Source organism: Neopelma chrysocephalum, unplaced genomic scaffold (genome assembly GCF_003984885.1).
Source record: "Neopelma chrysocephalum unplaced genomic scaffold, ASM398488v2 Primary Assembly neopelma1_25, whole genome shotgun sequence".
Classification (NCBI taxonomy): domain Eukaryota; kingdom Metazoa; phylum Chordata; class Aves; order Passeriformes; family Pipridae; genus Neopelma; species Neopelma chrysocephalum.
The window spans coordinates 42546138-42572377 of record NW_020897694.1 but is presented as its reverse complement, the minus strand read 5'-3'; the positions used below and the strand labels follow the sequence as shown (position 1 = coordinate 42572377).

General features: G+C 37.3%; 1 protein-coding gene across 5 annotated transcripts in view; it reads left to right on the top strand.

The window, feature by feature from the left end:
* The window catches only part of MYO16 (myosin XVI), a 360734-nt gene that overhangs the window by 274056 nt on the left and 60438 nt on the right, over positions 1 to 26240 (top strand). For all 5 annotated transcript variants that reach the window (XM_027675110.1, XM_027675112.1, XM_027675113.1 and 2 more), the window contains exon 28: positions 15789 to 15888. In XM_027675110.1, the coding sequence (XP_027530911.1) occupies positions 15789 to 15888 (100 nt within the window). The remainder of the gene's footprint in view (positions 1 to 15788; positions 15889 to 26240) is intronic.

Below are 26240 nucleotides of genomic sequence, written 5' to 3'. Positions count from 1 at the left end.
TGTATGGAGGTAACTGCTCTCTTCTGGAGAGTAAAGGAGAATAACCATGTGTACAAAGCTACTTTTATCCAGTTGGTTTCAGTGCCAGTGAATGGTACCATGTGTGTTCACTCTAACAGTATAGACATGAGTCTGACATGTTTTCTTCTTTTTGGAGAAATTTTGTTTAAAAACATCACTAAAACAATGTTTGAAGTTTAGAATATAATTTCAGTCTTTTTTATCCACACCTTCAAGTACATCCTAAAGACAAATTTTACCTAAAAGTCTAGAAGACATCTGTTGCCTCACAATAAACATTTATTTACAGTAATGACAGTAAAACAAGAATAGCAAAAAAACCCATAAAACTATATGATGCCAGAAACATTTATGCTATTATTTTAAAGTGTTCTAGTTTTGATACTGTGCGTCTCTACCCCTTTTACTCCACAATAAATTATCTTTACATGTTCTTGCCATTTTTACATATTTGCACCAGATCATAATAATTTTATTATTATACATAAAATGAATTAAACAATGATAGAGCTAGCATGGTGTCATGAAAGTGAAATTCATTTTATAACATTCCATGTGAATATATGTTGAAGCTACTTATAAGTTAGCAATAATCACTCTGCATACATCTTTCAACACTACAAATTTTTAAATCTGTGTGCAAATAGAAACACAGAGCTCTTAGCCCAACTCTATTGAAAAAGACCATCAGCATTGCAAGGCTTTTTATAGTAGCCATTCCTGTCACATAGGCCAAAATTTACCTTGCTTTGTATGGCAGAACATGTGAATTCTTCACTTAAGTCACGTTGACTAGCTAACTATCATATTCACATTCCCTGTATTTGGATAATTCTTTCCATTTCAAATAGTATAAGAGTGTGGCTATTTGTTCTGCTATTGGCTGAAAAATACAACATTTTTAAGCAGAAAAGATATTGTTAGATTGTAGTTCAAAAGTACCATCACTTCCTAATGCTGGGGTTTTTTTCAGCCAATAGTCTACAAGTAAGAAAGAAATACTGATCAGAGATTATGAGTTACCTTTTGAAAAAGTTTTTTTAAAAAACTCTCACTTGTGCTGCATCTCTATATTTCCTGGGTAACTGGACAGGATATTTTTGGAAACCAGATAATTAGTTTTGGTTATTTTTTTGTTAACTGGATCTGTTCTGTTGGCTGCTCAGCCAAACTCTGGTCTTCTCTTACTATTCATTGATTGGAATGAGAAATTATTTTGTCGGATTTCCATAAAAGCTTTTAGACCTGAAGTTGATAGAGGTTTTTCACCTTTCAAATTTTTATTTCCTTTGCTGTCAAACTGGTATTTCTGGTATTCTAAAGAGAATTTGTGGCCCCAATCCCAAATTGAATTCCCAAAAGATAGTGAATTGCTATCCTCCCCCACTCTACCTGCAATTTTTGTGCATTTACCTTTAGAGTCTTCCTTATCATAAAGGTAATGTGGTCAGAGTTAAAAATATTAATCAATTAAAAAATTAAACCCCTTTGAATTAGGGACCTTTGTGGCAAAGGGATAGAATATTGGAAGAATATTCTATCAGCAATCAGTCCCATTTCTTTCATAATTGAATGAATTTGAATAAATTTCTGCTGATATCTCATGAGGGATTATTATGACTTTTCTCTAACATATTTATGAGTTGCATTTGCATCCTACCATGGTGAAAGAAAGACAGTAGCTAAAGAAAGGTCATATTTTGCAAGAGCACATTTTCCTGGGCTACAAAGCTTAATCATTGCTTCTTTTGCTATTCTTTTGGATTTAGTGGTTCTGCTTCTGTATTATCAAAGTAAAAGTTGACAGCTGTGAAGTGAACCACTCAGTCACCAAAGTTCGTTGACCAGAAGAGAAATCTTGTGGAAGTTCTCGTTCTTAAGTGGAAGCTGTGACACTTACTCTCAATGAATATATAATAAAAATGGGAATTAATAAGGTCAAATGCTATTAAATCCTGTAAAAACAGGTAACACCAATATAATTAAGAAATTATATATGTGATTTCAACCTATTTGCCAAGTCCAGATGGAGTGTTTCTGCTGAATTCGCCTGCAGTTTTGGCTTGATTTCTAAAGCTTTGTGAGTAGAGAGACAGAGATCAGTTCTTTTGTTATCTTAAAAATAGAAAGCTATGAGTAACATGCATTTTAGACTCCTGGGAAAGTTTACCCCTATATTTGCTTAGTATCTTCAGAATTGTTCTCAGTGGACTAGATTTTTAAATTCTAGCTTTGTTTTTAAGTCAAGGCAGCAGGACAAACAATTTTTTAAAATCTTTAAAATTTCCAATTTGCAGCCCAAATTGTACATACAGGTAAAGTATCTTCAAATATCCTTTTTCCTGGCAGAAAGAAAACAGTGAGATAGCCATGGAATTAGGAACTGCCTGCAGATGGCTGTTTCTTTCCATTATTTAGTTTTGATATCTTATTTAAAATGAGGATAACTCCACACAAGATATACAAAAGCAGTTTAGTATGAAGATAGTAATTTATTATGTTTTTGGTACTTGGTCCATGGCAAAAAAGTTAAGTAAGAGTCTGTGCTCTGTTACCATTCCAGAACAACAGGACTGAGAAACTCTGTACAAGCTTAATATCTAGAGCCTAATCTTTTTACATCAATTAATAAAATGGATCCTGGCTGACTTTTGTGTAATTCATCTCTCATTGAGCTCAAGGAAGACATGTAGGAGCCATTCTGAATATAAATTTTAAAAAATAATTATAGTGATGTATAGTGATAAGGACTCATTTAGAGTAACGAGGTGAGCTCAGTGAAGTACAAGAATACAGCTGTTCAGGCACGTTCAGGTAAAAATGAAGCAATAAGATGCTCTGTTTCACTCACTCTGAAAAATTTTATTTTGTTAACATCCTCCTCTACAAACACTCCTTTAACATTAGTGTTCTGTAAATTGAATTAGAAATTAAAATTAATTTTTCTTCTCTTTTCTTTAATGTCATTCGCCAAGTTGCTGCACTGTACCCAGTGCCTTTCTCTGTCTGTATTTCAATTTCCTTGGTTAAGGAAGAATTTATGAACTTAGAGACTGAGGTTGACATGTCCCATGTTTCTTGTGTCTGGGACGCTGCTTAGCGATGGAGACTGCAAGGTCCAGTTGCACAGGTCCTTAGATGTGTTGTCTGTGTTAACCTTCCCCGAAAGGTAGGAAACACTCAGAGCTGTTGAAGCTCAGGATAACCTCTGTGGATTATGTGAACCGATAAGCAAATGGAGCCTTTCACTTAGCTGATGAGAATTGCAGAATTTCTATGACAAAAATCATGTTGTTCAGAAAGCCGAAATAGTCTTCTACTGTGCTATTCCTTGCATTTATTTCTGCACTTTTTTGAGTGTTTCTTGGAATTTTATTACTATCTCTCAGGTTTCTAGACTGTCTTTCTTGGGTTTAACTCTGTCAACTCACCCTTGTGGTGAGTTCCTTTATGAATCAGATGTCTTAAAATATGTAAATTACCACACGTTTAAGCTTTACTAAAAATAAAGAAATAAAGAGTTAACATTCTGATTAATTTTTGTTTTAAAGTAACTTCAAAAGATGGCAAAACATCCATTTTAATAGGAAATAGTAGGAAGGAAGATATGGAACACGATGATAATGGATACTTATGGTTATCATAGCAGGGAGGGTGAAACAAGTATATTCAAAGACTGTTCTAGTTACAGGTTTTCCTCTGATTTCAGTGTGAAGTTCTTAGATGAATTTATTCTTTGAAGTTACACTGAACTGCAGATCCTGAAATCTCCACTTCGAGTCAGGGCAGCAGTCATTGATACTGAAATGTTCTAATAGTGGTCTTTATGTAAAAAATTACTTCAGAGCACTAAATTGTACTGACTCTTTCAGACAATTGACTTGACTTAGAAATCATGCTGAAGACATATCTTTTTTCTCAGGAAAGTTTATGTTCTTGCTGATATCATTGCTTTGTCAAATAATGCCTGACCTTTTCCAAATACTATAAATACTATATATATACTATAAAGCCATTATTAATAGCTATTGTAACATTTTGATCAAATTTATGCTATTACCTGATAAGGTATTGCACAGATATGTTGTTTATGTTTGTGAATCTTGTGTAGGACTCACCACTGCATATCTAAACTCCCTTTGTTTACTCCCTGTGTTCACTTCTTTTTATCTTTCTTTTCTCTCTCCCTTTTTTCCTCTTGAAAGCAAGGAAGATATAATATTTTATAATATATAATTTGTGAATTAAAAGTCAGCAGAAAATTTCAGAGTCTCATGAGCAAGTTAGGTAGGGCATTAGTGAGAATGATGTACCGAGTAGATTGCAAAGTGATAGGTCATCATCACACTGGCCCTTTTAGCTTTATTGTCTGCTATGCAATATCAGTAGTCTTCTCATAGACTACTGCATTGATATGTGCCATGTTATCTTCAGTCCTTTCCAGGACAGCAATAAGTAATCTGACAGGTATTAAAAAAGCAGTATTTCATTAAAGTAGATGTAATGATATCAATTTATATCAAATGGCAGTCTCGTCATTCTGTAGTTTGTTGTGTCAACCTAGTGCTAGAAGTGATATTTCTGATTGAGGGTAGTCATTTTTCTTTGTCTTTCTTTCAGAATGCAAGAAAAATTGAGTAATTGAAGTATTTTAAAGTCATCAGTTTTGAGGGCACTTTAAAGCCAAATTCATAAACATGGTAGTGACTAATTTCCTGTGAAGAATGGAGGTCATCCACGAAGTTTAAAACTATGATTTTTGAAATGGCTATGTCTTTGGCACTTTTGGTAATTATTATAGAATCACTGAATGGTTTGTGATGGATAGGATCTTTAGGATCACCTCGTTCCAAAACCCCTGCCATGGACAGGGACACATTCCACTACCAAGTTACTCGGGGCCCCATCCAACCCTTGAACATTTCCAGGGATGGAGCATCCACAACCTGTTCCTCATCCTCACAATAAAGAATTTCTTCCTAGTATTTCATCTAAACTTGCCTTCTTTCAGTTTAAACCCATTCTTCCTGGTCCTGCAAGTAGATGTCCTTGCCGAAGTGCCTCCCTGGCTTTTCTGTAGGCCACCTGTAGGTACTTGGAGGCCACAATAAGGTCACTCTAGAACCTTTTCCTCTCCAGGTGAACAGCCCCAGCTCTCTCAGCCTGTCTTCATAGGAGAGGTGCTCTAGACCTCTGACCATCTTCATGGACCTCTTCAGGACTTGCTCCACCAGGTTGATGTCCTTCTTATGTTGGGGACCCGGGAGATGGATGCAGGACTCCAGGTGGGGTCTCACCAGAGTAGAGGGAGAGAATTCCCCCTCTCGACCTGCTTGTCACACTTCTTTTGATGCAGCTCAGGATACAATTGGCTTTCTGGGATGCAAGTGCACATTGCCAGGTCATGTCCAGCCTGTCATCCACAAGCACCCCCAATAAATCACTGTGATAAAGAAGTGTCATTTGGTTAATGCCAGCTGCCAACTTACCCCCACGTGGCTCATTGCTTCCCTGGTGGGGTGGGGGAGAGAATTAGAAAAGGAAAAGGTAGAAAACTCATAGGATGAAATAAAAACAATTGAATAGGGAAAAAAAACCCTGTAGGTATAAGAAATCAAAAATAAAAATTTCAATCTCTACTTCCCAGGCAGGTGTTCAGCCATCTCCAGGAAAGCTGTTTCATCACATGTGATAGTCACTTGGGAAGACAAATGCCATCACTCTGAACATCCCCTTTTCCTTCTACCCTGAGCTTTTTTTTTTTTCCTTCTACCAACCTTTCTGATAGAGGAACACAGTTTATGATTGTTTACAGCAGTCTCAGAATTACTCTAAACTACTAATCCCTCAGAAAGCCTGCTTATAGCGGTTGACTATACTGTAAGAGATGACCAGAACCAGAATGCTCTGACATTCTCCCTGACAAGCCTAGAATTGGTTTAAATCACCCTGGGGGTTTGCTGAGATATAACTAGGTATTTGGGACTATCTTAAAGGCTATAGACCATTTCAAATCTATTTGTACAATGAGACAGTGTCGTGATAGGTACTGGGCTATTCATACTATGGAAAAATGAAATAGCTCCTTAAACACAGTCTGACGGTAGATAGACTATTCTGTTTTACCCCCTTTGGAGTTGTTCCTTTCTATCTGTTTGGCTTGTTTGCTACATTTTCCCCTTTAGGTCCTTTTTAATATTTGAAACATAAGAAATGTGCTAGATAACTTCATATGCCTATGGTGGCTTGCCTAATTAGCCAGGACTTAATTTATAAGGTACAGAGAAAATCGATCACTTTTAGGATATGATTAAATTTGTTTTAGATTTATCCGTTTTTGCAGGTATTTCACAGATTTGGTGTAGCTCCCGTCTATGTTAAGGGAAAGAATTAATGCTTTGTGACAGGCTCAAACAAAATCAGAGAACAACATTTGGGAGTTGAAGCAGGCAGCTTTTGAAGAAATACCATGGTATCATCAGTTCTCTAGCCCACAGAATTAGTGTTGTACATGCAAAATATCAGTCCTTACATTACATGTCACAGAGTTTGGACTGCAAGAATGATAAAGCTGCTGATGTTTCAGGGGCTTACTGACAGTGCACGAGTGACTGACTATAAGAGAAAATAAACTTTCTTTAGTGACTGGAGTTTTCAGTGGTAGGTCAAACATCTAGCTTTATTTAGAAGGCATCTAGCTATATTTTGAAGGCAAAAATAAATATTAGGATTGCTGGGCATCCTCAGAGTTTTATAATGCAACCCTCATTTTCTAAAGCAATTACAAATGGGTGTAAACTGTTGAAGTCAGTTGAATTATTCACGTCTGTCATGTACGTAGAGTTTTACAAGATTGACAAGAAAAGGGGTCCCTTCAGCAGGGGGATGTAATTAGGTCATAAAATAGTCAGATACAGGGAAATAAAGATGTCATGGTCAGTGAAGTCTGACAGTTCCTAACTTTCAAATGTTTGGTGTGCAATCTGAATAATGTTACATTTAGTATAGAATACATAAAACTTAGTTAGTGAAACTTCTTTCAGAGAGTTTATTGTTTTGTGCAATAGGGAATGTCCTGGCTTTTAGGCTGTTTCTATGGGAATCTCAAGGTATTATTCTCCCTCCAATACTAGGTGCATACAACTATATTTTCTTAGGCAATCATAAATCTATTGGGCACACATAAGCATAATTCTGGCTGAACTGTTTCAGCAGTTCTAGTGGTTTACTTTATTTAACTGAAGGAAGAATGTGTAAAATTTTAAAATGTTTATTTCATTTTCAGAGTTAAGTACCACCCTTGGTACCTCTGTTTTCCAGTAGCACTTGACATTTCTTATCCCTCAGGGTTAACTAAATGTTTATTAAATCACTAAGTAACCCCATTTCTCTATGATATCCTTATAATATCTATGTATGTTTTACATCTGTGAATTTAAAAGCTTGTGCTTTTTCTAAACATGGAGAAATGTTTCTACAAAGTACTAAAATACCTACCACAGCACTGGATTTCATCTAAAAGCATTAGATAGTTATAAAAATAGATAGAATTATATTTATGCACAAATAAGCATATTGAAAGTTCTTGGCCCATATCTCACAAGCTGATAGAGTCCCATGTGCCTATAATAAACTGCTAATATCCGTAAATTATTTCAGAACCTTGATGTTTCAACAAAAATAATTATTAAGTACTTCATAATTTGCTGATGTCACATAATGAGAAAGATAATGGACATAGATTTATATATGGTAGTAAAAAGTTCAGTTAAATGGCTGACATAGAAATAAATATGTTAAGATATTATAAACTACTGATATCTTCACTAATCCTTATCCGGTGAAACTCTTTTAAGGAAATGCCTGTTAATTTGTTGACCTCTTAAATTAATTCAAACAGCATATATTTAAAATAAATATTTTAAAGAAGTAAATAAATAAGCAACACATTAGTTTATGTCAGTGGCACCAGGCAGGAATTTCAATTATTGAATTAATGTGCAAATTGTCACATAGATAAATTTTAGTATATAGTTTAAAAATAATACCTTTGTATTTATTGCTTAATTAAATATAATTGCTTTCTTTCAGTGCCTAGAAAAATACTCTTTGCTCTTGAGTGCTGTTTTTTATGCTCACAGGGCTTGTATAGATGCAGTCCTGCTGCCCCACACTCAAAAACAACTGTGACCTTCCTGCTGTTTTTTTTCCTGTGGCTCTGCAGCTGTTAAATTCTTTCCACTCAACTCAGATATTCATGGCACCCTTTTTCTCCTTATCTTGATATTCTTTACAACCATTTAATCTTCAGCGGAACAACCTGGAATGACACTTCCTAAAGCTAGATTTCCTAGTCAGGTTGAATAATAGTAGGCAGTTAATACTGGTGACATCTGAGAGCAAACACAAAATCCTATACAAGCATGCACGTAAAATCCTTTTACATGTCTTAATCACTGGATCCTACTTTGCTTTTTTATTTAGACCAACGTGGCATTAATTTAACATCACCTGTTTTAGCAGAATTATTCAGGCTGTACTCTGCTCTAAATGAGAGCAGAATCTGGTCCAGTATTGGTACAGTATGCCAAGGGGATAGCCTTAACCTATCTTGAAAAATGTTTCTTGTGTACAGTTTGTTTAACCATTATACATTTCAGAGCCGGCAGAATCCCTGTTACCCAGACTGATAGTACTCCCGGGGTTCAGAGGCACAAGGGGAGCTCCCACAGAAGAGAGTAGAAGTAGAGATGATCTTCCAAGAAGCTATTTTGCCATATGTTTTAAGAAGGTCCAAAAATCCTTCCCCGTAATTCCAATACACCTTGTCTGAGCCACTAGTGGAAGGTTTTATGTGTTTGCATTACTCTTCGTCTGATTACAGGTTGCATAGGAGAAAAAAAAATAAAAGGAAGGAAAAACCGAAATGTTATCTAGGTGGAACAGCAAATCTAATCCTATTTCTCTTTAATATCCCAATTTCCATTTTATTCTGGTTTTACTTTCTGCTTCTGCAACATACACCAATCTCAGTATATTTCCCAATGCGCTGGGCAGTGCTTTCTTGGCAATTAATGAGCCAATGAAGTAGCAACCCCCCAGGAGACCAAGTGGGAAAGTTATACAAGCCCACTGAAGGACTTTTAATTTTGATCCCTATTACCACATGGCTGTGTCTATGGCGAAAGCAAACTAGGTTCATTGCACACCAGTCCTACATCACTGCTGTGTTAAACAGAATCAAATCAGCAGGTTAAAAAAGAGTTGAATTTGTTCTACAGTCCATATAGTCTGCGTACAGTGAAGCATTTTATTGTCCTATGTGCATGTTTGTGGAGTGCCCGAGCATGAAGAGACAGTTAGCTGTGGAAGAGACGTACCTATCAAGAGCTAAATGTAAACATTTGCTGAGTTAGAGTCAAATGTAATAGAGCTCCTTGTTTGCTCAATGCTAGCATATTTCTGAGTTAATGTGTGATTTTTGCCAATTTTTAAAATAAATATGTTTTACATTGCTTTGTCAAGATGAAATGGAAATATCAGCTTTAAGTAGGATGGTACAAAAGTATTGTAATGCAAATCTTTAGCAGATGTTGAGAATTCATTTTTTTTATTTGCATAGTTGAATCCACTAATCCCAGGAGCCAAACTATAATTTATATTCTACTTATTATTCTGCTGCCGCATTGTCTGAGATGAGGAAGCCTCTGCCTAATTACAGGAAGTATATGAATAAATATTTCAGGATTAAGACACACATATCTTCATTACTTCTTCTCTCCAGAAATTAAAATTCATATGTCTAGAAAAGATTAAAAGATGCAAAAAACCCATAAAATTTAGGAAAAAAGATTCTTCCAATTCATTTCTTTGTCGTCTGTCATAGGGTAGTATCTTTATCTGAGAAATTTGTCTTACTTTGTATGCAGTCTAAATAGAAATATCCCAAATGGCCACTTCTTCTGCAAAGGTATTCTGATCCAGCGGATTTCATAGTTGTGATCCTCCCTCAGAAGTCTGTATTGAGTTCCACATGGGCCCAGTGGCTGACACACATTTGGGTCACTGTAAAATTTTCTTCTGGGGGTTTTCTGAGTTTCTTTCCACTTCTATTTCTTAGTCCTTAATTTTGCTCTTTCATCTCAGTTACGTACCATTTATTGTCACTAAATATATTTTCCTTTTTCCATAGACACATTAAAGCATGCTATGTATTCCCCTATACCTCTTTATGTAGGTAGTGAATTTTTAATTGTCGAAGCAAAAAATTAATATGTTTCATCAGATAAAAACATTTTGGCTGGCAGTGGCATGTGTACAAATGTTGTTGTAAAAATATGATACCTGGTGAGTTTGCTGTAAGATCACTATTAGCATTATCACTTTCCAGATTTCTTTCTGTCATCACGTGTCTGTGTTGCTAGATTCATCCAGAGATAATAAAACTGCTTGCAGTCTGTCCAAAATTGCTCTAATTTTATTTTCTCCCTTAATTCTTATTGGTCTGCAGATCTAACCATCTAATACTGTGTTGCTTGATATTGATTAAGATATTAAAAAACCTAATACTGTTATAGTAGGCAGATACTTTGAAGTGTTGATTCATTGCTATATATACTTATTGTTTCAGGCACATTGCATTTCATCTTCACCTTTACAACAATCTGAATTACTTCTATAAGTCTGTAGGAAGCAGCCTCAGTGCACAGTTTTTCATAAAAAGGTGAACATTACAGTCTTCTTATACTGTATTTTTGTACTTCTGTAAAAGAAGCCCCAAATGGAGTCTGTCTACTGTAATCAGTTATTTATAAAGGCGTCGTCTTCTTATCAGCACACAAAGATTTACTCTTCTCAAAAATTTTGAATAGCTGCTTTGGTTGTTAATATTTATGCTGTATAATGAGATATTTATGTCACATACTGTACCAAGATTGACAGAATCACTTTTACTTTTTTTGGAAACTATAATAATCTATTTCCCCTATTCTAATTATCTGGAATTTCCCATGTTCCTCATATTTCAGAAATAATTAGATTATTCCTTCAAGACAAAAAAGAATATAACACGGGGAAGTGGAATGAATAAATATGTATCCTTTATATATAGGTAACATTAATCAAAATTCCATCTCGTTCTTTGCTGCTGACCGCTTTTATAACTTTTCTACTGAAAATTTTTCAGCCATCCTTTTTTTTTCTTAAAAATAAATTAGATATCTCTCTCCAGTAGCTAGACTCTAGATATTTCAGCTCTCACTTAAAAGACTTTTCAAATACAAACCTTGCCTAACCCACTCTCCCCATCCTCCCCAAATCCAAACAAACAAAACTAAAAATTCTGAGTTATGAGCACATAAGAACACAAGTTCTGTAAACAAAGTCCATTTCTTTCACATTCTTCACAGACATCAAGAATACATCAATCTGTGACTGGTTGTCAAAGAAAGAGGAAAGGAAGTTTAGAAAGCGGGAAAAAGAGAATCTACCAAGACACTACAACCTGCTTTTACTCCTTTGTGATGGCAGTTTTTTAATTTCTTCTAGCAGAAATACAGGACACAATTTAATTTTGATTGCTGTTTTTTATTCACTACTTTTTTAATAGATCCCACTAAATCATACCAGTTTACTGTGGTGAACAGTACATTGTAGTAAACAAAAGAAAAAGAATATGAAACTACAACATAATGAATTACACTGACAGGACTTATTATTTTTCCTTGCATAAGCTGTGATTGGATATTTAAAACTTAGAACTATATAACTTAGCACTCTTATAAACCTGCCAGCCATATGTGACCTTTATTTTTTAATCAACAAGATAAAGATGTGGAAAGAAGGAGTTGCTTTCAGGAAAGATTTGAGTTCTGGTGTTAGAAACTATCCTCTTACTGAGGACATTGGATTGCAGTCAATAGCTGCCTCTAATTTTATTATTTTGGGTCTTTCTTAACTAGGCAAGAGAGACCTAGGAAAAAGAATAGCCAAAAAAAAAAAAAGGGAACCAAACAAAGTAGTTTTGTGGCTTCAGTTCAAAGACATCTATGTGGTTTTATTAAGCTATTGATTTGGAGCTGCTTGGTTTTTTGCCCTTTTTGCTTACTATGTTCTTTCCTTTAGTATCTTCTATCATGTTGATGTGCTATTGAAACCAAGTAGTGTTTATTCCAACGCTTAAAGATTTGCTGTGCATACAGAACTGGGAGTACAGCCCTACAGCCTATTTGTGCACACTCCGTGTAAATCGAATAGCGTGCTGAGCCTTAGAATATTACTGTGGGTTACTGTGCCATAACCTGAACTGCAGAATATTCTGTCTCGGGGAAAAACAGCCTGCTGGATCTTGTCAGCTGTGCACTTAGGGAAGTGAGGGAGAAAATGACTAGATAACATCCTTATCTGTGAAGACCCAAGAGAACTGTGTTTTCCATATTCACAAGCTACCTGAAGGTATTGGCAGCAATATCTACTTCAAACAAACAAAAATTACCCTGATAGAGAGCATAATTCAGAAGCAAAGGATGAGAGGTGAGAGCACATTTCTGCAACACCGGAGAATCCTGGCCAGTCTGTACATGCTCACAGTGCAAGCCTGTCTAGCTCGAACATCTTTCTTCTGTTCAGGTGTGTGAAAATGACAAGTTAGGACAAGGAGGGTGCTAAGGAAAAAAGTAGAGAAAACGGAGCTTCTCTTACACTGATGTCATGTAGAGGGGCGTTGGGGAGAGCTCCTCCACCGATGGTAGTGTTCCCTGTCTCAACTTGTAAATAGAAGAGATCTTGCATTTTATTTCCTAATCAACACTACATTAGTCTTAACATGGTGGTGGAGAGATATTGATTTAAATTAATCCTTTGGATCTCCCTGATTTGTATTTTATTTTGGTTTCCTTAGTGAATGAGTTGTTCTGGCTACGCCATGAAAAACTGGGTTTCATTACCTTCTTGGGTAGGAAGGAGGTTCAGTTTGTCTGGTATAAGATGTCTAGGCTGGAGTCAAGAGCATCTTTTCACTCAGTGGAAAGACATGGTGTACTTACAGTGGACAGTTATCTGACCTATTGTAAACATCAATATTGCATTAGGGAATATGACACCAGAATATTCTACTGAATCTTAAGAAAGTCTAGACAACTAACTCACTAATCCAAACTTGGCTGAAGTGTATTTCACAGGATTAAATCAAATCAGGGAACCATTGTGACTGAAAAATAGTTTAAAGCTTTGTGTTGTTTTTGTTTAAGCAGCCTTATATAAGATAAAAATGATCGATAGAAAATTATAACACCAGGCATAAAGGTACCTTTTTCATTCTAGGTGCCTAACCAGTAGATTTGAACAAGAGAGATGGGAGAAATAAGTTCTCTTAGTCCCTCTATTAGTTACTCTGCAGGATGAGTAACTCAGTCAAACAAGTAGACATAAAGGTGAACTTTCTCTCAGTCACCCAGAATGCAAGCATCCAGTTTGGACTTCTCTTTTGAGTCAATCTATGGTCAGTGGAGAAAGGCACCTCCAGAGGGCAATATCTTCTTATTTTAGCAAAAATATCTGGAATGCATAGAACAAGTCACCCTACAGAAATACCTGTCTTCACAGACTGGTTTGAGAACAAGTTGACTAACTCAGGCTAGGAGCATAGCTTTTCAGTGTCTAACACAGAAAAAGAGGATGGGCTAATGGTTGTTGTAGCAGTGAAAGAGCTAACTATAGAAATTTGTTTCTGCCACAAACTTCCTCTGTGAACGTAGCAGTACATTTGGAAGATGATCTACTTTCCCCTAAGGTAGACCTTGCTTTAATGGATAGAAGGGAATTGTGAACTCTGATTAGACTTCTGGGATAGTGTGGTGGAATTTTAAGAGACTTTTAAACATGGAGGAATACAGTGGATCATTTTTGTCTGGCCTCCTGTATAGTACATAGATTGTAAAGAATGTTTTGCTGTGCTTGAATCCTATGATTTGCATGTATCTAAAGTAAACCTGAGCCAAACTTAGAATTTCAGCCTTTTAATTTGGCTCTGTTCCAGAAATTAAATATGTTTCTTTGGGTTTCTGCTGTAAGGGAGTTTTAGACTGCTTTTGCAGTTGCTTTTTCATGCATTGGGAGTCAATGCTGAATCATGTTTGTTTCAGTCAGCAGTTGCTAAGCTTTCCAGCAGTTGTCTCTCTAGCACCTCTGATTTTCCACAATTTCTAAGATAACTCAGTTGATACAAGTATGGAGACAAGATTACCCCAGTCTTAATAGAAGTCTGTAAAACAAATGTCTTTGTGACCATACGGCTAGTTGAGCTATTGGGAAAATGTTATCTTTAGTTTTCTACTGCTAATCTGGAGTGTGAGACTAACTGAAAGGCTCTGTGGTGAAGTTCTGGACCCTTCTTACCAGCATTCCTCCAAACAATTCCTAGGCACAATTTGGGAACTAGGACAGGCTAGTGACCAGTCAAAGAAGGCAGCTTAGATGTGGCTACACTCTGTTGGAAGGTGACAGAGTTTAAAAGAACATAGCAGACTACATAATATTGCGTGCATAAATAAATCAGCAGGCTGGGATTTAGCCAGATGGTTTCTCTGCCAGAGAAACAGTCCCTCTCGCATTTCATTTACTAGTATAGACTTAGCCATGGAGCCCTCAGTAGGGCTGCTACCAGCCCAGAGGACATTTCCAGGCTGCAGGAACTGAGATACCCAAGGGTCTGTGCAGCAAAACAAAACTAGAAATCTAGGTAAAATTTGGTTCTACAGCAGTTTACTTGCAGGTGTTTCTCCAAAGTTGCCGCAGCTTCCAGGACAACTGAGCTTCCGGGACAACAGGTACCTGTAGTCATTCCAGCACTGCAGCTTTGCCTACCATGGTGTATGCGAGTGGTCCCAGGACAGCACAGTTTTGGGTTGCAGCAGAGCTATAGGTGAATTCAGCTGTTAAAGAACTAACTAAATAAATTTCATCATAAAATATAATGTATAATAAATGTATACATAATGTATATAAATATTATACATTATTAAATATAATAAAATATGTAGCATCAAGATGTATAAAATCAGTTTCTTTAGTAGTAAGTTGTAGTAAATGTTGAAATAAGTCCTCAGTTAAAATTTGAATTTTATACATTATTGGACTTTGTATTACTTAAGTTTCCTTCCTTGGTTCTTTTATCTGGTACATCAAAGAACCCTTTAATATCCAACATTTTCTGTCTTTGAAGGTACTCAATGCTGTAATCAAGTATCCTCTTGCACTTCTTTCCAATAGTGTAAACTGATCAAGTTCCTTAAAGTTCTCTTTGCTGTATGACTTTTTGTTCAAAATTAAGAAAAATTATTTCAGACTGATAAAAATCATTTTTGTCAATGTCACTTTCTTATGAATTACTCCTTAGGAGGCATAAGTCTTATAACACATACTGAAAATACATTTTCCTCTTTTCAATGACCCAATTCAGAACCAGTGGTATCGGCTGGGGAGGCTTTTCATTTCTTTCGCATTAATTTTCAGTGAGGCATCCAAAGAACTGACAGGAAGAAAATCTGGGGTTTAGGCATCACTTGTCCCACACTGTTATTATCCAAGGTCATGTCTAATAACATACAAGATCTAAAGTGACTTGCCTTCTTGTTTTCTTCACCTTTATCAGAATCCCAGGCTTCCAGTTTGGATATTAAGATTTGAGAGTCAAAGGAGAACTGGCAATTTCTGCAAAAATGTCAACCAGGCCAACATTAGAGTAACTCTACTTCTGCTCATTTTTCTAGGTATAAAGATTTGGCTGATACAGCAGCAGGAGAGAAGAAGTTGTCTGCCAAGGAGAGATGTCGTCTTGTTCTTCAGCAGTGTAAATTACAAGGCTGGCAGGTTTGTGATCTACAAAGCAATTAAAATATCATTCTTTAAACAAACTAGCTGAGTCATTTCCATTGTGGCAAGCCACCAGATCCTTTGCAGCAGTATATTCTTTTGACATTTAATGTATGCTTTGGTATATTATCAAACTGATTTTCTGAATTTTCTAGAATATGAGTAGCTGTGATCATTGTGCCCAAAAAATCAGTGTATTCTTGTGGGAAGGAAAATCTTTCAATTAAGCATGGTACACTGTATAAATTTGTATCCAGATTTTGGAAGGTATTTGGTATATACATTTTAGTGGTTGAATGGTTCCTGAATTACGAAAAACCCTACATATTTTCTTTCTTTACAATCCTGTGCTAAATGCTATACTGTCATAATAGGGGACACTCAAAACAACTGATTAGGATTTCCCATCTAGCCAGTACCTTTAAAGGTGCCAGCTTGTTAATCCACAGATATACCAGAGTACCTTGCTGTACATCAAGTAAAGTTAAAAAAAAAAGAAAAAGCACCAAACACTGAACAGGAAACTCTCAACTTCCTATCTTGTCTCCTTACCTGATTTATATCCTACTTAATTCTCACCAACATGAACATTGCAAGGTGGATACCTCCATTTGTCCAGGGTACCCAGTCATCTCCATTAGGTAGCTTTGTAATAGAGCAGGATTCATTTCTTTAACATATACACTTTCTAAAGAAAATTTCCTTGCACAGTATGGAAGTTATTGTACAGGGATGAAGCTTCTGTGGCTTACTGTGTAGACCATTTCTCCAGGTGGTGTAAGCCTCAGATTCAGGCTTGTTTCCAGCCAGGAGAACTGAAATCTATTACACAAGAGAGCATCCAGACCACTTTCAGGGACAAGTATAAAGTTTAAGGACTAGACAGATGTTAGGGCACTCCTATAGGCTTCTTTGGTTTAAAGGATGGGATCTTCTAATTCATTTATGACCTCTAAGTATTAAGATGCCTGGAAAAAGTTTCTGCAATTGCTTATGAAGGACAAGGACTATGTCATACTGTGTACTATAGGTCTTTTTCAGCAGCTCAGATTCCTTAGTAATAACAGGAACAAAAGTAGACTGCCCACTAGGCTGGGAGCACACATGCATTATCACCTGCACTGAGGCACATAAGAAATTTTTTCTTTGATCAAAATACTGTTAAGGTCCCATTTTAGTCACTAAAGGAAGTATTGGACACATGTAGCCCGACTCCCTCAATAGCAAAGACCAAAACGATGGACTCTGAAAAAGAGGACTATATGAAACCAGACTTGCTTTCCTTACCCAGGTTTCTTAAGTCAGCTCTGGTCTGTGTTCTGCATCCTTGACGCAAGGTTTCCTGTGAAAAAAACCCAATTATTGACATCTAGAAACTGTACTTTCCCTTACAAGTACCTGGAGATGAGAGTACCAGTCACCTTCAGAACTTGTGTGAGGCTACAAGCTTGACATTGTGCAAAAGCTGTGTAACAGTAATTGCACAGTATGTTCCAGTCATGAAATGGAAAGCAGGATGCCTATGGAGTTTATTTCCCCTGGAGCCAAGAACCAGTATTACAGCACAAAAAAAACAATTGGCCATCAGTGAAAGCCTAGAGCTCAAGACTAGTGATTCTGTAGTGATTGGCATTTGAAAACAAGCCTGAAACCTTGAAAGACAAAAATGTTAAAAGGAAATTCCAAAACAGAATCCCTCCGTCATGCAGAGGACTGAAGCTTGTGATCTCAAACAGATTTTAGACGTTCTGACTCCAGAATCTCATTAACACCAGGAAAATTCAGGTGTGCAAAACTACATCAGTGCATAATACATTGTCCTTCAAACCAGAAAGGAACAAAACTCTTCAGAGACATTAATAAGTTACATGGAATAAGAGAGTTTGGGGGTGAGGGTTGTACAATTGTCACTCAGTGACTAAGAAGCACATGGCAACAAAGTTGAAAAGAACAAGGTCTGAAAAAATGGGTGACCTTCTCCATAGACCTTTTTGAAGCCACAGAGAGCTGTGACAAACAAATGGAAAGATGAAAATCATAGAAGAAAATTTTAGGAGAAAATTCACTCAAGTCCAATTTCTTAAATGCCCAGTGAATACGAGCTTGATACCAACGTATTTTGTGTAGGTGATACAAAACCATATACCCGACTGTCAGCAATAGTGACTAATGTCTGTGTCACATAATGTCTCTCTCAATTATCTTTTTGATTCATTTGACTAATCATGAAAATTGAACTTTAAATAACAATCTAGATGAGGAAGCTTATACAATCTGCGGTTGTCGTGAGTGCTTTTCTCTATGCTTTTACAGCAGAGGACTGAAAAAAAAAGAAGAAAAAATTTAAAACGGAGAAGGAGGAAGGAGGAAAGGGCAGGAAAAAAGTAGGGAGCAAGGATTATGTCAGTTAGCAAAGTCAGAAGAAAGGCGTCATCTGTAGTGCATCATTAAAAATCATCCCAGCAGCAGAGGGTTACTCATATAACCAGTTTATTCAGCCACTGTTGCCATCAGTAACTACTTCAAATGAGTCACTGCTGGAACTGAAAATCTATTTGTTGCAGGGGTTCATGAATAAATCAAAAAGTGTCTTCCCCAACACTGTTACCTGCAATTCCCTGAAGACCTGTTGCAAATTTAGGTTGATAAATGGATCAAAAAGTAGCAAAAATAGCCTCATCAAAGATGATGATGTTTAGGAGAAAGCAAAACTCATCTGAAATCAACCTTCAGCTTATATGTCATCATCAGAAGATGAGTTTGTCAATAAACTCCCCAGTAGAGGGGAAAAAAGAGGGAGCTGGACTTCTTAGCTGAGTGAATCTGGGTGATACTTTAACTTCCTTCTGATAATGTACCTCACCATCCCATTTTGAGAAAGGTAATATTAACCTGGGGGTGAGGAAAGTGTTCTGAAGTAAAAGCCTGAAAATGTGTAAAGAAAATGATGTCTTTGTATTTATTTCCTGCTTGACAATTTATCTTTTCCTTCTTATATAAGTTGTATTTGGAGAGTGTTTTATTAACCAACAAAACAACAAACCCTAGACCCTACTCACAGAACAAGTTCTTTCTTCTCTTATAAACAGTGCAGTCCATTTAGAAATGGAGAAAAAGTGCAGAAGATCCAATACCAGAGTCCAATTTTGATTTATTTTCTACCATTTAGCAGAGCGTAAGAGCAAACACTATCATCTAGCCAACATCTGGTGCTTGATTCAGCAGCTTCTGTGTTAGATTAAAGTATTTATTATCATAGAATCATAGAACCATTAAGGTTGGAAAAGATCTCCAAGATCACTGAGTCCAGCTTTTGACTGAATACCACCACGTCAACTGGACCATAGCGCTAAGTGCCAAGTGTTTCTTGAACACTTCTAGGCACGATGACTCCACCACATGCCTGGACAGCCCTTTCCAATTCTTAGCCACCCTTTCAGTGGAAAAATTCTTCATGATGTCCAACCTGAACCTCCCCTGATGCAACTTGAAGCCATTTCCTGTTGTCTTATCCCAGTTGCTTGGGAGAGTAGACCAAGCTGCACATTGCCACAGCCTCCTTTCAGGTAGTTGTAGAGAGTGATAAAGCCCTTCCTCAGCCTCCTTTTCTCTAGGCTGAACAACCACAGCTCCCTCAGCTGCTCCTCACAGGACTTCTGTTCCAGCCCATTCACCAGCTCAGTTGCCCTTCTCTGGGCTCACTTCAGCACCTCAATATCTTTCTTGAAGTGAGGGGCCCAGAAATGCACTCAAGGTACAGCCTCACCAGTGCCAAGTACAGAGGGACAATCACTTCCCTGGTCTAGGTGGAAACATTATTTCTGATACAAGCCAGGATGCCACTGACCTTCTTGGCCACCTGGGCTCATCTTCAGCCAGCTGTCAACCAGCACCCCAAGGTCCTTTTCCTCTGGGCTCCTCTCCATCCACTCTGCCCTCAGTCAGGAGCACTGCATGGGATTGTTGTGATCCAAGTGTGGTCTAACACTTGGCCTAATTAAACCTCATAGGATTGCCCCCAGCCCATGGATCCAGCCTGTCCATATCCCTCTGCAGAACCTTCCTGCTTTCCAGCAGATCAATACTCCCACCCCACTTGTCATCTGCAAACTTACTGAGGGTGACTCAATCCAGAAGATATTAAACAGGACTGACCCCAGTACTGAGCCTTGGGGAAACCAACTAGTGACAGCTGCCAACTGGATGTGGCACCAGACACATTCACCACCACTCTCTGGGCCCAGCCATCCAGGCAGTTTCTAACCCAGCAAAGAGTACACCTGTCCAGGCGATTGGCTGCCAGCTTTTCCAGAATAATACTGTGGGAGATAGTAGCAAAGGCTTTACTGAAGTCCAGGTAGACAACAGCCTTTCCATCATCCACTAGGTGGATGATCTGGTCATAAAAGTGGGTCACCTTTTATGAGGTTGGTCGAGCAGGGCCTGCCTTTCCTAAACCCAGGCTGGCTGATCCTGATTGTTCTGTATGTGCTGCATGATGGCATTCAGGATGATCTGTTCCATAACCTTCCCTGGCACCAAGGTCAAGCTGACAGTCCTGTAGTTCCCTGGATCCTCCTTCCAGCCCTTCCTGTGCATGAGCATCACATTGACCAACCTCCAGTCATCTAGGACCTTCCTGATTAACTGGGACTGTTGATAAATGATGGAGAGCAGCTCACTGAGCTCTTCTGCCAGCTCGCTCATCACTCTAGGATGGATCCCATCTGGTCCCAGAGACTTGTGAGCATCTGAGTGGCTCAGCAGGTCACTAACTGCTTCCTCCAGGGGGGTCCTGCTTCCTCCAGGGATACAGGGGGTCCGTTCTGTTTGCTGGTCCTGTCTACCAGCTCGGGTGGCTGATTGCCCTGAAGATAACTGTTTTTTCTGTTGAAGACTGAGGCAAAGAAGGCATTAAGTACCTCAGCCTTTTTCTCTTTGCATCCAATAAAGGATGGAGATTTTCCTTGGCCCTCCTTTTGTTGTTAATGTATTTATAGAAACAATTTTTTTATCTTTCCCAGCATGGCCAGATTGAATTCTAGCTGAGCTTTTGCCTTTCTAATTTTCTCTCTACATGACCTAGCAACTATCATGTAGTCTTCCTGAGTTGCCTGCCCCTTCTTCCAAAGATCATAAACTCTCTTTTTTTCCCCTGAGTTCCAGCGAGAACTCCCTATTAAGCCAGGCTGGTCTTTTTCCCTGCTGGCTCATCTTTCGTTACATAGGGATGGAAGTGTTGATAGCTTTATGAAATGTTGCTGTTCCTTGGGTAAACTGCACTGGAGGTAACTAAACTGGGACAATAAAATAGCTGTTTCATTGAAGCTGACAGACATTACATGCAGTTTCAATCATGCACTTAGCTTAACTACTGGAATTATGAAAGTGCAAAGCTACTAATGAAAGGCAGTTTTTGCATCCTGACTCTCTGTGCAGCCTAGACAGGGTATTCTTTCAGCTTAAACATGTGACTTCTAAGCACATCCGATGTAAGAAAAAAGATTCTAAATCAAGACAAACCATTCCTACACCAGGCAGAGTGAAAGTCAGTGGTGAAGTCAGTGAGAGTTTTGCTGTTAACGTTAGAAGGAACCAGATGATATTAGTAACTTAAGAGTTAAATTGAGTGGAAGTACTGGCTGGTTCATGTAAAGCAGAAGAATCTCCTGCCCCCCAGAACATCTGAAGGTCTTTATATTAGGAAATCCACATTTTCACTGTTGTGTTCATTTATTGTCATGCAGTGATGCATTAGCTAAGCAAAACCTACCATCCCAATAGCATGACTTAACTTGCAAACATTATCATGCTTTGGGAGAAGTACAGAGCACAAACAGTCCTTGGCTCTTTCTACTGACATAAGGAAACTTTCATTTGTTTGGATTATCATTCCTCACACTGTTAAGCTTGCAAATATAAATTCAATAAAAAAGAGTTAGCTCAAAGCTTACTGAGCTTTCTCATCAAAACTTGGAGCTCTACATTTTGTTTAGCTAAGGTCAGTAGTCTGCAATTAACCCTTCTCAGTTACTTCAGATGGAACTTGCTGAAATGCAAACAACTTGTACCATACCAGAAGAAAAACAAAACATCGATTTAATTTGCTCTTGCTATCCAGCACATCTGTTAAATACGAGCACTGCAAAGGTCAGACTTCACTGAAAGTGAATCTTTCAGCCTTTGACTGCTAGAAATGCTTGTCTGGTTAAAAGATAGCAATCCTTAAATAAAAGTTTTGTCTTTCAATTTTTAGCCTGCCTCTTCTAACCCACAATAATTCCTTCTTATCAGTAGCCTTGAATTCTGAGCACAAGAGATCACTCACTTTGCAAAGAGTAAGACAAGTCTTAAGTTTGAAGTGAGGTGATCCAAAGATTCATCAGGTATGAAATAAGCAGAATAGGAGAGTTAGTCAGAATGTTTTTATGAGCTCCAAATCAGCATCAGGTAGTTGCATGAGATATTAGTGCCAGTTTACATTTTTACAACTACAGACACTGCTGAAGTTTTTTCAGGAGCCTGCAGTGTTTCTGTAGAAATGATCCTTGCCAGTGTGGAGCTGTATTATTAAACTTCCAGTCAAGAAGAATGTTAAAGCAGAGAATAAACCCTCAATAAAGAGAAATCCCAGAAATCCATCTAGAGATTTTAAATTCTTGTAGCACTTCTAGAACTGCAGAGGGAAAACAAAGTCCTATCCACAGTTCTTACAAGTTAATGAGAGAACCATATTTCACTACTGATCTACAGGTATTTTATTTATTAATAAAGCTGTCTTTCATTTTTTTCAATTGCAGTGTATTAATATACAATATTAACATAGTGAAGTCCTTTTTGGGAAAACTATATTTAAGATTAAATAGCAGAATGTAGAACATAAGTGGCATATGATTAACTCAGAGAAATGAGCAGAAGTATATGAAATCGTACATATGCAAATTTTATGCTTAGTTAAGAGAGTCTTTTAAGTTATTTTTTAAACAGAACTATTTATTTTGGCTTAAAATTAAAGTGCTCACGCTATATGAATTATTTTGTACCTGATATGCTGAAGTACTAGAGTACTTTGCAAGCAATCTCATATATAAGGGATTCTTTCCTCTTTTTTTTTCCTCAAGTAGGAAAACTTTAGTGGTCATAAATTGTACACCAGTTCATTCATTTGTTATTTAGTAATTTTGACTGTGTTGGGAGTCAATTTCCTGTTTGTTTTGAATATCTTACTTTAAAGGTCTTTTTTTCTTTTTTAGGCAATTAAAAGAAATCCCAAAGGGATTTCCTGACTAACAGTAAATTATTGAAACACCAGTGTCTATTTTTCCTTCATACTTTGAATTATGTCAGTAAAATTATATTGTCCCATATATTTTTGTTTCATTGTATCACCCCATTATATATTGGAAATATTTTGTGAGTAGAAGAAATCACCAGACAGTGAGTTTGGACCTCACCAGTACTACCAAAAGACTCACCTGGATCAGCCACTGCACACAAGCTTTTTCAGTGGCTTTGTGCTACACAATACAAGTCCATCCTATTCCCTCAGCCAGAGAACAGGATGGATGGTTCACTATGACCTCAGAATGCTCACAAGCTCTCATTCTTCTAACACAAAGCTCAATTTTTGCTTCTTATTTCTATTTTTTCCCCTCTAGAATATATTCCTCCCTCTCTCTGTCCACCTTTCAGGTTTTGCTTATGATTACTAGTCTTGCTAACTCTGTTTTCTTTCTGATGTCTTTTGCAGCTCAAATCTGGATTCCATGTCTCTTCCCTTTTTCTATCTCCCTCTCCTCCCACCCCCCACCCTTCTATCTCTTTTGACACTCTTGTCTTGTTTTCTTCACTTCATTTCTTTTTACTATTATAGATACTTTGCTTCATATTTGGTCCCAGTCTTCATCCCTTATATGGGATTAGTTTTCCAGTCTCCACCTCAGGATTTACTTCCTGTGCCATTTCTGTCCCTGGTGCCTGTTGCCTGTATTTCTCAGATTGTGCCAAAAGAAACTTTGATGTGGTCTCTTTTGTGTCATGAATGAGTGGGAAGGTTCAGGTTAGGAGTGAGATCATAGAGCAGGCCTGGGGAGGAGGTTATACCACCACATTTTGGTGCTATGTCTACTTCTACAGTTTTGAAAACTGGAATGATAGGTCCAGTAAATACTGAGATAAAACTAGGCTCAGGTTTCCTCCACGGAGTGTTTCTTACTTGCATGTTATATTTCCTGATCACTTCCTTTCCTGTGAGGCAGTTCTTCTTGTTGCCTCACAAGTGTGATGAACTGTGATGTTTGTACAGTTTTTCGAAAAGAAATGACCATTTTTTGGCCCTTTTCCGAAGAGCTAAACGACAGTTTTTCTCCCTAAAGTCCAGGTCCTGACAAGTGCTTGCATAAACACCTGGTGTCATTTGCATGAATACTGAACTACTCATATACTTTATGTTAAGGCCATATATAATCCATGCTACAATGTAGGGTTATTCAGTATGTACCACAGTGCAAGGTCACTAGATTGCAGAGACCAAAGAGGACTCTTAAAATGTATGAAGAAAAGCTAACAAATAGAGCAGAGAACCTTTAATAATAACATTTCAGTCCTTAAAGAGCAGTACCCTGTAAATGTGTTTGTCGTTATATTTTTACAGACATGTACACTGCAAGAAGACACATTTTACAATAGTTATAAGGCTTTTTTCTACATTTCATTAATGCACTCTGAAAATGTGTGTCATTGTGTAAAATATCATTAGATTATAGTTCTCTGTCTTTTGTAGGTAGCTATTTTGAAAGTACTGCCAGAAACACACAGCACTCCCACAAATTGCCTTTTTTAAACTAAAGAACAGCTTTACAGATTCCCTTGACACCTATTAAGTATGAGCTAATACTGCCTCCATGCCACCTACACACCATCTCAGCATCCATTCCATAGTTTTGAATGTCTGTACTTCTACATCCTACACCTTTTCTGTAAAATTAAAGACAAAAAAAAAAAAGAAAAGAAAAAGAAGAAAGAGAAAGAACAGCTCCCTCCCATTCTTTCTCCTTCCTTCCAGGAAAAAAAAAAGGATGCCTGTAGCAGTAATTGAAGCTTTGGTAGTCATCAATGACAATTTTACTTAATCTTTAAAAAATGTGTCATTTTGAAAAATAACATTTAAAACCCTAATGCTTTTCTAATTAAAATAACTATGACTGTAATTCACAGATGGTTTACTTTTACAGGAGTCTGAATGACATTAAAATTTCAGACTCAGATGAGAGCACTCTGTAGTCCAGAAAGTATTGAAAAGTGAGTGTTTTAGTGGAGGAATATTTGCACCTTTTTTCCCTAGGCAAGCAGAAAACATTTCGTGATTAGAGAAAAGACCAGAAGAAGACAGGTGGCAGTCTCAAAAACTGTTTTGATATGTGATGTGAAATTCCAACGTTTTTCAGCATTATTGCTTTCACTGAACGCAAGAACTGTACAGAGGGCAGTGAGACTAGCTTGTTCTCAGTCAGCTTTAGAGAGTATCAGATTTAGCTCAAGGGCTAAGCAACACAGATCTCCAGCACTACTAACATAATCAAATGTGTTATAGGAGTTTCTGCTATACATGCTTCTGTCTAGAGCTCTGCTCTCTGTAGACCTGGCAAATGATGTAAAATCTATAAATAGCTTTTATCTGAATGTAAAAATGGATTTGTATTGACATTTTGTATTTCTTCATTCACTTAAAAATTGTAGCCAGCTCCTACTAATGAAGTTCATAGCATAAGTGATGCCGCAGTAACTCCATTTATATTGTTCAAAGGGTGTGGGATGAAAGAAAAGAGCAGTAATGCTTTGCATGCCCCTTAGGTAGCTTTGTGACTCTGCAATGCCAAACACTTGTATCTAAACTGACCATAAGCTTCAGCAATTGTCTTGACTGTAATTTTGTGACTGTATACTGCAAAATAAATTGCAACTAAATGTTTAGTTGTGTGTCAATCATGATACTGACTGAGAGTGGGGTTGTTAATTTTGCCATGGGCATTGCTAGTAATCAGGGGTTTTTTAAGGTTTGAAAATGCAATTTTTGATCCCCTTTTCTACTGTCAGAGTACCATAATATTACTCTAGTAAGGGGAGAAGCAAGCATGCGAGTAATGAAGGGTAAAGGGCAGAAATGAGGAAAAAATGGCTGATTTGGCATAGGGCAGAGACAGAGATGAAAAAAAAAAGACTACTATGTGATGTGAAAGGTGTGTGGAAAGGAAAAATGGAGTATAAAAAGAAAATGTAATCAGACTAGAGGAATATAATTTTATTAAGTATTTGTGTCCAGACTTTGGTTGTCTGAGAGCTGCTCAGAT